Raw genomic sequence first — 19943 nt, 5'->3', positions numbered from 1 at the left:
GAAAATGACAGGTTTTTTGACAGTTGTAGAAAAAAGTAATTAACGTCATTTCTTAAAAATCCCTTCTCAATAGAAAGAATAATAAATATATAAGGAAATTTGTTTCATTAGACGCCATGTACAAGAGCGCCTTTAAGAAACTTATTTTTTAATAATATATAATTTACTGTTTCCTTTGGCAATTTGAGTTATTAAATTAGATGTATAACTAAAATAGCAATACATATCACAGATTAAAGAACATTTTACGAGAACCAACCCAAATCTTTGTTTCCGAGTAAATATATGAAAGTAATGCACTCGTCAATAAATAAAATTACCTCTTACCTCGAGAACTTCTTAAAATGTAACCACTCCAAGATTTATGAATTCCCTTTCAGTGGGATAATGTTTAAAGAACATCATAAAGATACAAACGGCGAGTTTTTTCGAGGAAGCAAATTTCATATTCTAAGTATGACCTAAATGATTAAGATTACAGACGTTCATTTTACGCAAACGAGTAAAGGAATTTTAATTGGGTATAAATTCTAATGCGTACTTTAGCAAAGTTATATACCTACTTCGGCGTGTATTTCTAGATAACATTTTAATTGCATTCATAACAACTTTGTAAAGTAAATCTTTGGTAAAATGTTTATTAGTGTAATGGTTTGACTATTAATTGGGAGACCATTGAAACTTTATTAATCGATTTTCCAGTTAATACGACACGACAGAGCTTTCTTTATAACGGTTTGTTACACTTCAAAGGATTTTTCAACATACTACTCATACAGACTTATCGATATATTTCTTTTCCGATTTATCGGATTCTAGTAACCTAACCTAACCTAATTCTCATGCAAAGTATGTATTTTCTGTCCTACCCTGTATACTGTACATGTCAACTTGAATCTGATTGTAATAAAGCACCGGGCATTTATAATGCTTTCATTGTGTCTGGTAGATTTCTCGTCGCAAAATGGGTGCTTCGTCACACATCTGACTATAGTTAGTGGTTAGTACGTTGGAACCTACCTTTCATTACTTTACTTCCCAGGCTAACTCAGATAAAAGGTGGTTAAGTCAATTAGTCATTGATAATTAAAAATTCTTAACCAATAGTTTGGAAAATATTAACTCAATTTTATTAGCAAATTATTTAGAAATTTGAATACTCGAGTATATCTGGAGAAACTTCAATGTTGGCGTGCATCTGAAGTAGCAACTTTTTAGCATTGGAAATCCTTATGTTTGAATATGAGTATGAAGTTGCCAGCTTTACGCACAAAAGACAGCGGTGTCGCATCAAGTGACGATTGTACGGTACTCGACCCTGATGGGTAGCTGAAGGAAAAGTGGCAGATATTGTCGATACGGTACTTACTTAATAGTGCGCAATTGTTTTGTTAATTCCAATCTAAAATTATCGCATAGGATTACGAGCATGTTATGACTTTATGAGGCTTATTGTTCAGAAACTCTACGTTTGCGACATGAGTACTCATTTATAGATGAATGCTGGCATAAGTCACAAGATCTAAACACTCTCTGTGGCATAAGTAGTGAAGTGGATTAAACCCCCACGTACACATCTGATTGCTCCCGTCAAAATCAAGGTGCAGTTTCGTGTATTGCTTACAAGTTGAAATGGATAGGTATTCAAATTTGTTCCATTCGAATTAAACCTGAATTAAAAATTTAGTTTTAACAACAGCTTTGGACAATAAAACATTTGTTCCGCGAGAAAGCTTCAAGGTGGATTGCTTCGGTAAGATCTAGTAATTAATTTCGTATTGTTAAAGGAATGTGTCTCGCTTGTTAAAGGTTTGTGAGGGAAGTGGAAGAAGGGTGGTATTTAATTGGATTGGATCTACGATCACACTTCTCGTTGTCGATTCACCTTACAAGTTACTAAAGCCCTAAAGTTATGCAATAAAGTTATTTCCGTAATAGGATTCAATTCTCGGAACATATTTTAGATACCTACTGGAATGACCAAACCATATCGCTATGCTTTACAAATTTATGTTAATAATACAACGTTTGTCCCGGGTCGTCAGTGAATTTGTTATGATAAATTACGTTAATTGTTAGTATAATAATTATCTCTAAATTTAAATGTAAATGTAACAAGGTTACCACGATTACTTTGTGTCTCAGAGAAGTTATTAATTATTATAATGTCAAATTTGATTTTATTTGCGATTTCCTTGTGACGTAAGTATTACATTAGGATTTCGATTGGTGTATGCAAAATCTGCGATCAAACTCTTTCCGTTTGTCTTATATCTAAAGCCAAACTTCCAACTTTTATATATTCAAAAGGATTGAGTCTAATAAAATTAAATATGAATCAAAATTGCGTCTGGCAAAGCAATTTCATCTACTGACAAAGTCTTCATTCATTAATTAGATTTTATAAAATGTTCAATTACAAAGGTTTGCTTGTAAAGTAAACTAATTGTTTTTTTTTCTTTCTAAAATCATATAAGAGCTGTTACTGGTGGTCGTAGGGTAAATTTTTATCGATTACAAAAATTTATGCGCTTGTTGGATTGAAAAGGTTGAGTCGACGTTCATTTTTGGCAGACAAAAACGTTCCTTTTATACACTATAAAAACCATGTCACATGCTGTCGTAGGAGATATGTATATTAGTAGGTTCAATTAATGTTGCTGAAGTAGAACCGAGTGGCAGTTTATCTGTAACCGCTAGTAGTTCAAATTGTAGTCTCTATTGTGAAACATATAATATAAGGTTAAAGTAGAAATAGTACATTTTCGTCTCCTGAATTCTCCCTCAATTGCTTTACAGTTTGAAGAAAAACGAAATCTAGGTTAGGTTTTTCTTTCTTTGTGTCAAATGTAAAAAGTGATACGGTTGTAGTTACGAAAATAAAAAGAGGAAAGAGGTCGGAATAAAATCGTCGATACACATAAATCACAGTTTCTATCCCACAAGCAGACAACTTCTACACCAGATTTGAAAAAAAGAGAAATGACGACAAAACTACACACACTATTGGAGTCAAATATTGCAACTTAATTTCTTAACGCACATCTGATTCTAAACCAAGGAGTAGCGCGTAGCATTGGTATTTTACACGTACATTAGGGCGTCTTCATCTTAAAACGTGCGTGAAATGCACAAATGAAATCTAACTTTCCCACAGGCAATTTGTGGTTACGGAATTGCGGGACTGCCGGTTTAGATTTGCAGATTGTTTCGGATAGGGTAGGCAGTTCTAATTCAATACAACATCAAGATTATTAGTGCCGAAATGTTGAAGTAATCATTACCTTTAAAAATAATAAGAATTAATTAACATATTGTTATTTTGACAGAACTCAACCTTCTGCAAGACGAGAATTCCCGACTTCGTTATTGTGTCACTCTATACACTCTTCTTCTACGAAATGGTAGTTAATAGCATATTATTTACCAGTAAGAGTGATCTAGAAGTAATACGTTAGCTGATATACCACTCGCCTTCTGCTAGACTGGGACTTCTAGATGTTGGCGTCAGGATTCTAGTTGTCTTTGTAGGGTTTTAGTGATCGTCGTTTCTAAAGTGATCAGTTTGGATTTCTATCCACATTACAGGACTTGTAAGATGTATGGTAGAAAAGTCGGTTTTGGCTATATCTTATATTTCTCTACTGGAAGAAGTCGAATATCAAAGATTTCTGGCGAGATTCTTTCAACGCTTGTCTGTTCTCCATTGCCTGTACTCGGAAATTACTCATAGTTATAGTAGGTACACCGTAACAATGCCAGTTTCAATCAAATTAATGAACACAAGTTTAGCGCTGCACCTACTGAGATGTTAGAAGAAAGCTAATCACATTTTTAGCGCATTTCCACAAAAATATAAAAAAATGCGCTATTGTGGCCACTTTGTCCGTCCGTTCGTCCGTCCGTCCGCTACATTTGCGACGCTACTAGTTCTTTATCTTAAGAGCTATCGTTCTACTTTTTTCGCTATTTGGTTCGTTATGGTGTCGAGACTTGCACCAAGGAAGGAATTTTTTCTGCGTTTATTGATTTCTCGATGTGAAAGGAAGAAAAAAATTGCAATAATAACTTCATCTTCTGCACGAGGAAAGCTGTTTGTGTTGTAATAAGTTTTCGCATTTTCTCTATGTTGCGGTAAAAGATCCCAAAATACTACTTTACAGTCACGCTGAGTGCAGACATATTCGCTTTCACAGTAACATGTTTATATAACAAACAAACAATTGTTTGAGAGCCATTAAGACTAATGTTACTTCAAGCTATGTACTTGAACTTTCACAAAAGGAAACTGTTAATGCCACATCCCATTTTGCAGCTATTGATTACCTAAAAGTACAATCTATATGTCTGACAAAAATGCTTAAATATTCCTTTAGCCCTTTTTATTGTTATTTTAGGAAGTATAATTTCCCTACAAATTTAATTGTCCGGGTTTTATTTCTCCGGTTTTTGTTTATGACTTTGGTAGTCGGAATTATTTTTTTCTGAGTACATAAAGCTGAAATATAGGCGAGGGTATAGGATAATATAATTTGAATCAATGGTAAATATTGCTGTGTAATTCACTTGGTTGGGCAGTATGTTCAATATCTGCACCGTTTGAAGTTTCGATTTTAGAAATAATCACTCGGTTGCACTAATTAAAAACAGACTCTAGATTTACAGCGTTTATAAACACAAAGTTATACGTACTATCACCACAATCACCAAATATCGAAATAAAGAAAATAATTTAATATTTATATTATTGCCCTGCTTATACCTGTAAACCTACTTGAAGGATTCAACAGCAAACTTGCAATACTAGCTTCTAACTCAAACTGCACAAAAATAAATAATTCTTCTAACGTGAACAAGTGAGCACTCCATTAAAAACGTTAATTTCTCATCATGTAAAGACGTTACTAAATAATAAATTTATGTTATCAGGCTTTATACAAAACGCACTGCATCATAAAAAGAATTGTCGGAATATTTTACGACCGCGCCGCCCTGAAAAATCTATTCTGTCCTGTTCTAACTCCTTTTTAACAGAGCTAGCCTGGGAAGCAAGTGCGGAAGGTTAAGTCCTTAACTTACAAAAACCGAAAGAAAAGAAGAGTTTTGTAGATCGAACTACACCACGAATCTGAGCAGATTATCACACCTTTCTAAGTGCGTCCGCCGAAAAGTAGGGCAACCATTACACCAAAAACAATATTTTCTCAAATATTTGATACGATATTTGAAATCAACGCTTTGTTAAATTAACCCTCTATTGTCTCTTCTAATAACTGAGATACCGATACTGGTAATCGATATATAGGCATAGTTTGGTAACGTTTTAAGGCTTAGAGTCCTTCATTTGGAATATTTTGTATACTAAAGATCTCAGCACATCAAATTAAATTTCGTTTTCGATCCGCCACCTCAATAGACTGAATATACTGAATAAAGTTTCTCATTGAACCAAAATATGCATATAAATAAGGAAACAATGGTTTTAAAATGTACACAAGTACGCTATGACTTATAGAAGAAGTGCCTATTAAATTTAGGGTTTCTGTGGTCAAACCCCTGAGATAGGAGGACTAAAAACGCATGGAAGTGCTACTTCCTTCCAGCTTTACGTGGGTTTATTAATTCATGAATTGCCTATAGGTACCAAAAAAAACATCACCATGGAATGTACGAGTAGGTTACATAATCGATGTTTTCAATTATTATACATGTCGTCCTTTCCAATTAATTGACGCATACGGCAAAGATAATTAATCAAGATTGAATGAAAACCACTTACAACCTAAACGGTAAGATTAGATTCAACATAAAACTTGTCTAATTGCAAGTGCGACAGAATTAACGTGTCTTTGCAATTTATGTTATTAAACAATACAACGGAAGAAGACAAATTGCTTTCATTTTCACAGTACAAATAAGGGTGAAGTTTTAACTCCGTATATGCGTAAGCGATAGCATCGGATTAGAGTAGCACCTGTTGCACGATCTACTTTATTTACTAATTTGAAATTTAAATGCAATTATTTAGCAGAGGATTGCCATCTTTTCTAGTAATGGACATTTAAATTGATTTTTTTGCAACAATGGAGGAATCTGGCCTTGTCCCAAATAGCCTAATTCGCATTAACCGTTTAACCCATTTATAACGTCGATTATACATTAGGGGATAATCTTGTTAACTGCGCAATATTTTAAATTTTGTTTCGTATTATACGTAGGCCCGTTTTTATTATTGAGGTAATAAACCAATACATTTCTGAGGCCGACATTTATTATCATATCATATTAGTTTATCTTTGATTTGCGCGATAATTACTAACATAAATGTAATGCTATTTGGTATGGTTTTTTATGGTAGCATTTTTCCAGAGCTTTCCAACGATGTATCACACATGGGGGGTCACTATTTAAGATTTAAAAGTTGTGGTGGCTGTGGCGAAGGGGGTTGGAGGGGGTGCGTCGCCATCTATGTCATTGTGATTCCCCCTCCGAATTACCGAAACGGGTTTTGATTTTTTAAAATATCTCGACTAAGACATGGGGGGCGGTAAGTTTTCAAATTGCCACCCTGTATAAGAAAGTAAACATTATAAGTAGGAATTTCTATAATGTTTAACAAATGTTGTATTATATATGACTGGATACTGTTTTTCAGGCAGAAATTCGGTGAGATGAAATTTTCTTTTTCCTAGAATTTAAGTTTGGATATATCTCTTAATGTCTGATAACAAATTGATTTATAAAAATCATTCGACCTCTATATTTTGGTCTAACAACGTAGGTTGAGGGGATAATCTTTGTTGCCAACGGTGTAGCATTGGTTGTTGTAATTTTGATTTTCAGAAGAGGAGTTTCGCCTTAAATAGGACATCAAGAAGAAAAGCGTCGCTTTATGCCAATTTTAAGGCCATAGTGCGGCCAATTTAAATGAGCTTTTAGCCACAGTCAACGCAGAAATAAGTGAAGTGAAGAAATTCCGTTTGTGAAGCCGGAAGTACGTTTGTTCATGCTGGAGGATTGTCGTAAAGTCTTCGCTAATGCAAGGAGAAGTGTTTGTCGGCGCCCCCATAAGTGTTTTGTCAACGTGACTCAGTTTCAAGTTGAGTTTTTTATTGTAACGTCCTTGTCTGCCAGAGGAGAGGATGCTGCGATTACCCGGTCGTTAGTGTAAAGCGTGTTAATTGAAAATTGTAATTGTTTTTATGAACTGTCTAAGGATACTTTTTATTTGGATATTTCAATTCCCGAACAAGTAGTGTAAGTAGTTAAGTCTTAATTTTAATCTATTTGTAATAATTTTTTTGTTTGTGTTTTTGCACCATTTTCCTGTTGTGTGTTAACATTACATCGCAATTTTGTAATTTTCACATTAATTTCCGTATGTTTCATTCTCAACGAGTTCTTTCTTCTCCTTCTGGCTTCCACTTTTAAAAATTCACATCGCAAGATTAATGTAAGAAACCAATAACGCCGCCTTTATCAGTTATCACCATACGCTCCAAATAGAAGATAAATTCCCGGAAAAAATTTAAAGGTAGATGCTCAAGTATAAACAAACAGGCATCTTTTTTCTCATACAAAATAAAGATAAATTATTATAGTTGAGAACTGAGAAGTTTTTTGTGCCATAAAATCGTGAAAACGAAATTTAATTACATCTGAACCGAGAGCGCCGTCTTTTGAGTGTCTACAACGCTAGGGATTCAAATCAATAAATTTAAGGGTTGTTCCCTGTTATAACTTTATTTTGCTGGTAGCTTTTACATTTCACAGCAGATGGCAAGTCAGACAGCGAAAGTGAAATGATTTAACAAGTCTGCACGACGTATTACCATTTTCCTTACAATTAAATCATGATACCAGCTATAGTATCAAGCAATTAAATGGCATTACCCTACCTATTTAATTCGAAATTGACACGAATTAATAGATATTTCTATTCCAACATACCTATAGGGCTTTTAAAACGATCCAAACGTAATCAAAAGGAAGCCTCGTTAAAATCCACGATCACAGTATTTATAATATTTATAATTAGGAAGCGGTAAAACGGTTACACACTACAATTTCCAAAAAGCTGAAAGTTAGTTACGAGTATATGCATACATTCAATTCCAAGAAAATAATTGTACTAATTAGTAATGATGCAGTATTTATCTTTATACATATGTTACCCTTTACTATCTTCCACGTAACTAACGATATTTCTTTTCAGATATTTGGAAACGAAAAATTTAAGAAATGAGCAGAATAACTGCTTCACATTGGTATGGCCATTTACGCATCACACTTGAAGAAGGTTTCAAATGAAGACCATTGAACCGTCTAACTATCTATCATCGTTCAACATCGGGACATTTAAGAACGGTAGTTGGTCAGAACTACCGTTACTGACTTACGAAAATGCTAGTGATTGGGGACCTAAGCGAGATCCTCTATTTATAGTGATACCATTCACAATACTTTTTGGAGCCATTTTCCTGATTGGGCTGATTGGCAATATTAGTACTTGCGTCGTTATTGCGCGTAATAGAGCGATGCACACAGCTACAAATTACTACCTCTTCAGTTTGGCGATTTCCGACTTACTGCTGTTAATATCAGGATTGCCACAGGAGATGTACAATATATGGTCCAAGTACCCATACATTTTTGGCGAGGCGTTCTGTGTACTGCAGGGTTTTGCAGCCGAAACTTCAGCAAATGCTACAGTTTTGACGATAACTGCATTTACGGTTGAACGTTACATTGCCATTTGTCACCCGTTCCTGTCGCACACGATGTCCACGCTATCACGGGCGATAAAACTAATCCTGTTGATATGGATGTTTGCAATTTGCCTTGCAATTCCACAAGCTATTTCGTTTGGGATTGTATACGAAGATGTTCCTGAAAACGTTGCAGTCAACGAAGACCATAATACGTGCAATGTGAAAAGAATCGTGATACCTCACGCCTTTCTGATATCAACGGTTCTATTTTTTGTGACACCTATGACGCTCATTACCATTTTGTATATACTAATTGGCCTTCAACTTCGCCAATCTTCAGTAGGACCTGTACGTGGAGGAAGCGTAAAACTGAAACATTTGGTTTACAAAAAGGCGTTAGTGACACATACAAATTCAACTCAACCACCTACTTTCGTAACGAAAGATAACGGAACAACGGATCTTCAGTTGTCTCCAGAAGACAATCGAACAAACTGCTTGACTCCCGTATCACAGACGTCGACTCAACACGTAGTTAAAATGTTGGGTAGGTAATTCCCTTACGTTCTCTTTCTCCTCTCGCTACCCCTGGGACGAGTGGTGGAGAATAGTGCTGCATATGGAATGTATTTAGTACGCTAAATTATATATTCTGTTTCAGTTGCTGTAGTGGTTGCCTTTTTTATTTGCTGGGCACCGTTTCATGCGCAACGCCTTTTGGCCATTTATGGCCAATCGAGTTCATCACACATGGTGGCGACCTTTACTGCACTTACATACATCAGCGGCGTTCTTTACTATATGTCGACGACAATTAATCCATTACTGTATCACATTATGTCGCATAAATTCCGTTTAGCATTTAAGGTGAGTAGGTAGTACCATTTTCAATGGTTTTAACTTAACAATAAATGCAATATTATAAGTTTCCGTATGACAATAGAAAGATACTTTTTCATACTGTAACAATGGTGTAAAGTGTCTTGGGTTATTTACTCCGTATCCACATATTCGGGGATGGTTAGTAAAAACAACCAAAATCAAAATGGAAAAGGTTGTAGAAAGTCCCACTAATATGGAATGGACGGGCGGATAAATTCTTTGAAGCTGTTTCCTTTCGTTGTGTAAAAATTTTGATGAAAACCTCTTTGGGCCTACGGAAATGTAACGGGGAAGATATGCCGAAGAAACACAATGGTTTGGACGGTAGAAATTTACTTGTGTCACAAAATTCTTCAAGTACCTACTTGCTCTGATGGAAAAGTAGTTTCAACCAATGGTGACTTAAACTTCAATATATATTTTACGCTGTATTTAATGGTGGGTCCTACCAATGGTCCTACTTCGGAAGCTAGTAACTAAGCTTTTCTGCTACCCCAATAATTTAATTTTTGTAACGTAGACGCATCTTTCCACATAGTGTACATATTAATTTCTTCATCATATTGCTTATGTACTGATACTCTTTGATTTTGCAGGAAACGTTCACTGGCTGTCTATTCGTAAAAGAAGACCCTGCTACTTTGAGGTACTCTACAGGATCTGTCCGAGGATCAATAGATAAAGGAAATCCCCTCACAGAAACCTCACTTTTTAGATTAACATCAGGCAACAGCCTACGTACTCACTTTCGATACAAAAGGAAAGTCCATAAAAACAGAAATGGTGTAGTTTACTTGAACTCCGGTGTTACGAAGAACAATGACTGTAATAAATATGTTAGTTATTTACAAAATGGTTCAGGAGCGAGGAATCAACTTAGAGATTCATTACTGTACAGGAATGTTATTGCGCATTTAACCTCAGAAGACAATAATTGGAGCAAAGGTAGCGACTTAAGTGGGGGATGGTCCAATGATTCCTCCACAGTTATCGAAATTCAAAATATGCTGCAGAAAAGATGTAATTCGTGTAAGTTGGCAAATGGCGATGAAGTGACTGATATAGATTTATTGCCAAAGTCTTTTACAATGCCTAATGTAAACACTTGCCACTTAAAACCTTAAGGTTGCTCTTAAATGTACTATGTTGTGAATGTGTTTCTAAATGAAATATATTATTTGTGTATGTAATATTGTTTCCCTCATCGTAATACATACATAAGTATCTTTTTATTGTTTGGGATTATCCAAGAAATTATAAACAGATATATAAAAAATACAGCCGCTTAAGACCGAACAGAACCGGCGACAATAAAGGATAGTAAGCGATATCAGACGAGAAAAAAGAATTTTGTGCTCTCTGCGTGACATCTTAACAAATGTGTAATTATTACATATATCTAGCCCTGTACGGATAACCCCTCTCGGATGTTGCTAAAAGGCTCTAAGAGACGCTCACTTTTCCGGTGACGCCATCAAGTGACGCCCTTTCTGAACAATTCTAGGACAATGTAGAAAAATTACAGTGAATGTACCTACATAGCTCCATGAGCAGAAGATTTGCGCTATGTAACATTTATCTACCCAATACAAACTATGATGTAGGAGAAATTGGAAGAATCACTAACCAACTACCCAAACCTTATATCGTTGTTGATGATTATAACTCCCACCACACTGTTTGGGGATCAATTTCAAGTATTTTAAATGACAAGTACCGACTTTCTTTACCATAAGGTCAGGTACGTTTGATGCTTGTGTCAATATGCTCGCCCGGATTCCAGATTAGTCTAAAATGGGACGTGGAAAGTGATTTGTTCAATAGTCACCATTTCCCAATAATTATTACTGTACGAGGTAATAATCCCGCGATTAGATCTTGGCTTAAATTTAAAATCCTAAAAGCTATTTGGGGAAGATATGTTACCCGCCTTGTAGTCCCGAATGAGGAGCAAGTTAGTCTTAAAACTCTTACATCTTCTATTTTGGATGCAGCCGAGGCTAGTATTCCAAAATCCAAAGGTCGCAAAAGGACTAAAATGGTCCCATAATGGTGGTCTCCTGAAGTAGGAGAAAAAATTTCATTAAAGAAGCGAGCGAGCATTACACAAATTCTGCCATCATCCTACATTGGAGAACCTAATTGAATTTATAAAAAGAAGAGGGGAGTGCCGTAGGAAACTTCTGGAAGCGCAAAGGAGATCGTGGCAACAAATATGTGTCCACCATTACACCTGACGCTACCACCAATGAAATATGGAGAAAGGTTGGAGCTATATCTGGTAAAACAGCATGTAATTATCCGGCATTTGTCCGTAATTCAGATGGGGTTATGACAAACACTCTGCAGGAATGTCATATATCCTTACGCACCAATTTTTTCAGCTCCTTAAATTATTCAGAAATTTTTCTTGCAACCAAAGTTCATGAGAAAGCAAATCTTGTGGACTTTGAAACACAAGAAAGTTTAGATTACAACTTACCGTTTACGTTTGAAGAGCTGGAGCACCAAATCTTGCTCTCCGGGATACGATGGCATTCATAATCAAATGATCTGCCATTGTAGTCTGAAAATGGTTCTAAAGATTTTAATATTATTTAACAAATTCTGCGAAAATTGTAATTACCCTCCAGAATGGAAAAAGGCTGTTCCCATACTCAAACCAGGAAAGGATCCATTATCGGCAAAACACTATCGCCCAATCAGTCTAACGTCATGTTTGGGTAAGCTGTTAGAGAAACTGGTGAACCGGCGACTGCAATAATTTTTGGAAACCAACGACATATTGGTACCATACCAAACGGGCTTTTGGCATGGCAGGTCAACAATTGATCATTTGGTGAAACTGAGCAACAGAATCCTAAAGACCTTTGATAATAGAGAACATCTGGTGGCAGTATTCTTCGATATTAAAGGGGCGTAGGATATGACATGGAGGCATGGAATTCTAAAGAATATGTCAAAATAATTTACCCAAGTTTGTACGTTCCTTTTTAGAAGATAGGAGGTATTCGGTCAGAATCGGAGACACCTATTCCCAGGAATACATTTTAGAGAATGGAGTGCCACAAGGGTCAACTAAAAGCTGTTCTCTTTTTGCAATCACAATAAACGAAATAGCCTCAGGAGTTGCGGAACAAGATGTAGACGCGACGACCTGATGATATGCCTTACCGGAAGAACTATAGGCAGTGTAATGCGTAACTTGCAAGGTTCCATCAACCAAATTGCTACAAATGCAGATGCAGTAGGGTATGCGCTTTCCGAGGAAAAAACTAAAGCAATGCATTTTTGCAGGCTTCGTAAACCTCATTACGACCCTGTAATGTTTTTAAATGGTCAGGTAATAAGTGTACCTAACGACATTAAATTTTTAGAACTCACCTTTGGCAGGGAATTATGATGGACCAAGCACTTTGAGAACCTTGTAACATCGAGCAGGAAATCGTTAAACGTACTGAGCGTACTCGCACACCTGAAATGGGAGGCTCATCCTAAATCCCTTCTTGATGTATATAAGGCAACGATTCTGTCACGTATTGACTATGGGTGCTATAGTTATTCCACGTGTAACTTCACGTTGCTGAGTAAGCTGGACAAAATTCAAAATCTAGCAATTAGATATCCCCTTAGGGCCGTCACTGCTCTCAACGTCGAAGCGAATATTCTACCGCTTGCTCTTCGCAGAAAGCAGTTAATAGTTAACTATTACCTGAAAGTACATCAAAATGATAAACACCCAAATTATAAATTACTTAACGATAGAACTAGACCTACACGTTTATATAAATATCAAGACAATGCATGGAGGAGCTACAGTTGCAAGAGGATGACATTGTAGATCTCACAAAGGTGGCTGTGATGCACTGTGTAAATGAGCGCTGGCAGGAACAGTGGACCCGGACCTATAGGTACATATACATCTCTGAATAGTATATTAAGTATGGGGAACGGTAAGGGATTTTTACCGTTCGAAGACAATTGTTTGGAGGAGGAGCGAAGCGACGACTCCAATTATTGTCTGAGAACGGTAACCCTTAACGTTCGACGTGCTTATAACATTTTTTGCGCGATCGAAATTAAATTTATGCAACCAATATAAATATGCACTAAGAAATTAACGAGCAGAATAAATCGAAATGATCGAAGTGGTATGGTGTATATCACTAGGTAACCAGTTTATTTGTCAAAATTGAAGTTAATAATTTCATAAAAATGTGCATGTGTCTGATGTAGTTTACTATAGAGCATTCGCACCTTAGTATGCAGTATGTGGTCTTATGGACTATATCCCTCCTTTACTAATTTGCGTCATTCTTCAATAACGCTATCCTTATTCCTTACCGCAATGATGCCAAACTTACATATGATTGAATTTAAGCTTTAAAACAAAATATAACGTCAAATCTTCTTGTATTGTCATTACGTGTGTGGTTCGTTTTTGTCTTTCGTATTTAACACATTTTATTGTCTCATTGCTTTAAAAATCGTTCTTTTAAGAACGCCTCCATCTCGTACTTTATATACAAGGTAACTTTGAGTGTTCTTGTAGAACCGTTATTTGATTTCATCTTTTTAGAATATCCCATTAAATGGAAGCCGAAGCTGAAGCAGGATCTGCTAACGTGAAACGCCATAAAGGAGAGTGTTTTAGCCGGAAGGAGAAACACCTCATTATCAACGTGCTGAACTATTTCTCGGGAACGATGAACGTTACTGCAGCTGTGAAAGAAGCAAGTAAAGCTTTATGTTGTTCTGAACGGAGCATCTATACCATTAAAAAGGAAGACGGAAACGAAGGTGTATCAAGCCCGAAAAAACGCAAGCAAAGAAAAGGGAAACAAACAATGATCGTCTTCATGTGTATGATGAAAATGTGCAATCAGTTATTCGACGTAAAGTGCATAACTTCTTCATTACAAATATTCCACCAACTATGAACAGCATCTTAGCTTCCGTAAATGACGATAACGATCTACCCAACTTTAAACGCACCACATTATTCAATCTCTTGAAAGATATGGGTTTTGAATTTAAGAAGGTTGGCCGCAAGAGTATCCTTATTGAACGGGATGATATTATACGATGGAGACATAAATACCTACGTCGCATCAGGAAGTTGAGAGAAGAAGGTGCTTAATCTTTTTATTATATTTAATTGCAAATTACATAATATTTATATTTTAGGTAAAAATATTGTGTATACGGATGAGTCATGGGTTAACATTGGTCATTCGGTGAGCAGGGCGTGGCATGACACCACCGTTGAAAGCAATCGTCAGGCATTCATCAAAGGACTCAGTACAGGTTTAAAATCACCCACTGGTCTAGGGCCTCGCTTTGCGTTAGTACATGCTGGTGGTGATAATGGTTTTATTCCGGGCGCGGAACTGACTTTTCTCTGCAAAAAGAACACTGCTGATGCACACAACGAAATGGATGCAGACACTTATGAAAAGTGGTTTTTGAACAGCTTCTACCAAATGTGCCACCGAATTCAGTCATTGTTATTGACAATGCCTCGTACCACAGTAGAAAGTTGGAGAAGATACCAACAATGTCGTGGAGAAAAGAACACATTATAGATTGGCTTCGTGAGAAAAATGTACCGATTGAAGAAAATCCATTAAAACGAGACCTACTGGCTTCTGTTGCGCATGTTCGGCATCACTACGACAAAAATAAGCTTGATGTTATTGCACAAGAAAAAGGTTACGAGATTCTCCGTTTTCCTCCATACCATTGTGAATTAAATCCCATTGAAATGGTGTGGGCTCAAGTTAAACATCATATCAAAATGAATAACAAAACATTTAAAATAAAGGACATGGAAGAATTAATAAAAATGGGTTATTCACAAGTTACGGTTCAAAATTGGCAACATTATGTCAATCACGTGAAAACTATCGAAGATGGCATGTGGGCAGCAGATTATCTTCAAGATGATGTTGAAGAATTTATAATTCAAGTGTCGCAGTCATCTTCCAATGAATTTCAATTCGATTCCAGTGACTAATATGTATACTGTACATTTGTAAATTTTTGGGGACTTAATAAATACAAGCTGTTCTCGGCCACATTTGACAAACAATTACAACTTGTTATTAATTTACCTTTTTGACTTCTGAGGTTAGGTTAAAAAGTAATAAATAGTGTCTAAACTACCGTTTTACGGTGCAGTAATCGATCCTATAATAAGTTTGGCAAGCATGTACTGTTTCTCCATAAGCCCCATACTGCATACTAAGGTGCGAATGGTCTTTGAACTTCCTTTATGACTTTATGAGCGTCTTGCTATAGGAAACAACAGCACAAATTGTACGTTTAATGTACCTAACAATAATTAAAGATTAAATGTAATGTAAGACTGTTGATTTTTAAAAAGGCGTCGGTAAGAATTTTGCTGTTCTGTTTTTAGATCGGTAAGTAATTTTGACGTCGTCGTAATCATAGCAACTGGTAAATTCTACCTACTGTCATGGAAACACCCATGGTAAATAGTCAGAAATGACCGATCGCGCAAAAAAGAATTAAACCAAATCTAGGATCACTCTTCTTACTCGATGTGGAACATTTGAACTCGACAAAGTTGTATCGGCTTCGTTTGGGACACACGCTGCTCTTAGGCATAAGTTATTTGCGTAAGGGTGAAGCACCACATTTGTGTAATAGATGTGTGGTATCACCAAAACACATACTTTGTGTCTGTGTAGCATACCAAAATGGGCGTGAATTTTGAATGAACTCTGATAATAATCTGTGTTATTAGTACATATGTAAATGTTGGCTAGTTCTTGTTTCGTCTTGTTCGTATATATCTTTGTACCTATACAGGGTGACAATTTGAAAACTTACCACCCCCCATATCTTAGTAAATAAACGAGATATTTAAAAAAATCAAAATCCGTTTCGGTAATTTGGAGGGGGAATCACAATGACATAGTTGGCGACGCACCCCCTCCAACCCCCTGCGCCCCAGCCACCCCAACTTTTAAATCTTAAATAGTGACCCCCCATGTGTGATACGTCTTTGGAAAGCTCTGAAAAAATGCTTTCCAACCATACCAAATAGCATTACATTTAGGTTAGTAATTATCGTGCAAATCAAAAAATAAACTAATATGATACATTTGAAATCTGTCGTATTTAAAACGCAACCGGCGAACATAGACGAACTAAGACAGAGAATAATTCAAGAATGTCGAAATATTGCAAAACCAACATTTGAAAAGGTTCGACAAGAGTTTGAGAATAGATTATAACTGGCGATCAAAAATGAGTTACTGTCAAGTCGGCTTTGGAAGTTCAAGTTAAATACGATTTTCCATGTTTATTTTTTGATTTGCACGATAATTACTAACCTAATTGTAATGCTATTTGGTATGGTTGGAAAGCATTTTTTCAGAGCTTTCCAACGACGTATCACACATGGGGGGTCACTATTTAAGATTTAAAAGTTGGGGTGGCTGGGGCGCAGGGGTTGGAGGGGGTGCGTCGCCAACTATGTCATTGTGATTCCCCCTCCGAATTACCGAAACGGATTTTGATTTTTTTAAATATCTCGTTTATTTACTAAGATATGAGGGGTGGTAAGTTTTCAAATGGTCACCCTGTATAGGGCGATAGACAAATGGCCTCAGCAGGCGAAACCTTAGGTGGGGTTTTACTGGATATTCCTATCAAATGAGAGAGCCCCCACACTAATCTGGAACTTCCTTCTAGAGTGTGCATAAGAAGCATTTCCCCACCTATACAAAAAAATACTAAATCCTAAAATAGATAGAATAACCATGTACAGCAAAACAAATAGATACCTACACAATTTAAACTATAACCTTATTAGTAATATATTTATGAAAAAGTAATAGTTGGAAAAACAGAATATAATATAACCAACTTAACATTGAAATTACTCCTAGTATCTTAATTCGGGAGTTCTAGTATAACTCTAGATATATCAGCAAAATTTCCTGTAGTTATATCGCAGAGTGGAGATAATATATCGTTGAAACTTGTGCACATTGTGTGAATGGGTGATGTAAGAAAAATGTTAGTTTGTGCTGTGGGAACGTAAAATGGAGTGGGGTTTCTGGAATTTTACCTAGGAATTAAATGAAAGCTTCTGTAATAACTCTGAGCAATCTAGTGTTGATTGTGGATAAATTCGTGTAGGAGTTTTAACAAAGCACATAACCTTCGACTTTGACAAGAATGTAAACTAAACGTCTGTAGAAGCAAAGCTTGACTAAACATTTTTTTTGCACATTCGCAATCGTTGTAGTTTGTTAGTCATAAACAGAATTCCGTATCGTTTAGCCGTATCAAGTTTAGAATGCACAAGGGAACCGTACAAACAGCAGATGGCAACAAAATTTGTAAACATTTTGCAACTTCGAATAACCATTGTTTTGTACAATGATTTTACCATTGAATTAATGTGTGATGAAGGAATTTAGGAAATGCGGCCCAATTAACAACCTACGACACATATTTTTTGAGTTTGCAAGGAACACAAATGAACACATAAGCTTTTCGACCAATTACCACCATTGCCAATACCCAGTAATTTAATCTTCACGAATTATTAATAGTACTTACTGAAATATCCAGACAACTAGCCTACCACTTTTAAGAAACCCGTATGAAACCTTAGATCATATACCTTGACACTTGAATACAAAATCAGCATCACCAACCACAAATTATATGGAAACGACACGAAGAACGGCAAAATCCTTCAAGTATGGAATTTCCACATTTTGAACAAATTATTGAACGATTAACGGCCTATTTACACACCAGAAACTGTTTGAACTTCAATATAACATTTCTAACGTGTTAACACTTCCAAATTAGCTGGAATCGACATCCGAAACATCACGCAGGGTTAAAACTATCAAATTCAAAATGAAACCATTATTTTGAAAATAATCCAAATTTGGGGCCTAAGGGTCAGATATCCAACTTTTTTAATGCCCGGCCACCCTAATTCATTCAAAAACGGCCCCTAGAATGCCGAAATTCTTCAATTTTTACAGGTTTAAAACCTTGAACACCCTCTTGAATAAAAGTGTCCAAAACTCCAAATTTTGAACCCACACGAAAATTTCGGTGGGTGCTGCGGGCCAAAAGTTTTATTTGGACCTAATGAACACGTGTACCGAGTTTCATGCTTTTGTCACAAAATGCAGAGAAAAAATTTGTACCGCCTACGATGTATCGCTCGTCGGTGTATATAGTATCACAGACAACATATACTATGTTGTCTGTGATAGTATTAATAAGCTTAGCATTCACTGCGTCTCTTATAGTCTTAGGTACACAGATTAGGTACAACTATTCATCCAGAAACAGTTTTACACTATTGTGATCATTTGTGTAGTGTTTGATGGGTAAATTGTGTACGTTGAACCAGAGTATCTTAGGTTAAACGCTAATTTTAAAGTCCTCGTGGATCCTACGCGAAAAAGTACTTTGTCGTTTTCCTATGGTGGGTTCTACGTGGGACACGCTGTATATTGTATATATGGATACCGAATAAATATACTGTTTGTTTATATACATTTATCACGACTATTAAATAACGCTCAAATGACTTCACTATATTTTAGCGAATTCTGATATGCATCATTAACGGTTCCTCTGAAACCATTGTACACTACTTTATGTAAATGATGTCACTATATATTTCTCATAATTGCATATGTATAAGTTCATAATTTCATATGCACTAAAAATAGAACTGCCCATCTCTTAAATACTGCCTGTCAATTTTGATTTGAATAAAACACTTCTAAGGTTATAAATGAGAGGTTTTGTGCATAACTTGGTAGGTTTATTTGAAAAACAATTAATACGGGAACTTCCACCCCTATGATGAGTTATGTGCGGCGTATCCCATATAAAATGGGATGAACTTAACTTGTAAAATACCTGAAGTCATTGACGAGTTCAAACAACTTCGGTGATACCAATATTCTGCATGAGCTCGAATAAGGCTTTTGTTTCTATTTACAGTATCTATACCTACTGTAGCGTTGTCGCTTACCTTGTTTACCCCGCGCGCGCGTCACTCGAAGTCCCTCGTCGTGGCTCTTCTCGAGCTGTCTCCCCTTGGCTCGCATGCGCACGGTCACACCATATACCACATCCCCCCTTCTGTAGGGTGTTCGAACCGGACGTCATGTTCCCGGCTTGTCTAACACTAATACTAAACATGCACATGCTTATGTTCAACAGTCACACTTATTATTTACAATACACTTGATTTAAATACACGCACACACTTTTGGTCCTTTTAACTATACGTACACAATGACTAGTATTTTGGGGAAAATATCGCAGCGGCCT

General features: G+C 36.2%; 1 protein-coding gene across 1 annotated transcript; it reads left to right on the top strand.

Annotated features, from left to right (window-relative positions):
- The first annotated feature begins 1676 nt into the window (after positions 1–1676).
- On the top strand, positions 1677–10717 carry LOC116180054 (pyrokinin-1 receptor-like). The gene is made up of 4 exons (XM_031499882.1): positions 1677–1753; positions 8216–9258; positions 9373–9578; positions 10190–10717. The coding sequence occupies exons 2-4, from the start codon at positions 8307–8309 to the stop codon at positions 10715–10717; spliced, it is 1686 nt and encodes a 561-aa protein (XP_031355742.1). The 5' UTR covers positions 1677–1753; positions 8216–8306.
- The last annotated feature ends 9226 nt before the right edge of the window (positions 10718–19943 follow it).

Source organism: Photinus pyralis, unplaced genomic scaffold, assembly GCF_008802855.1.
Source record: "Photinus pyralis isolate 1611_PpyrPB1 unplaced genomic scaffold, Ppyr1.3 Ppyr1.4_LG9, whole genome shotgun sequence".
Classification (NCBI taxonomy): domain Eukaryota; kingdom Metazoa; phylum Arthropoda; class Insecta; order Coleoptera; family Lampyridae; genus Photinus; species Photinus pyralis.
The sequence above is the reverse complement of the archived record's forward strand: the minus strand, read 5'-3'. Positions and strand labels throughout refer to the sequence as shown.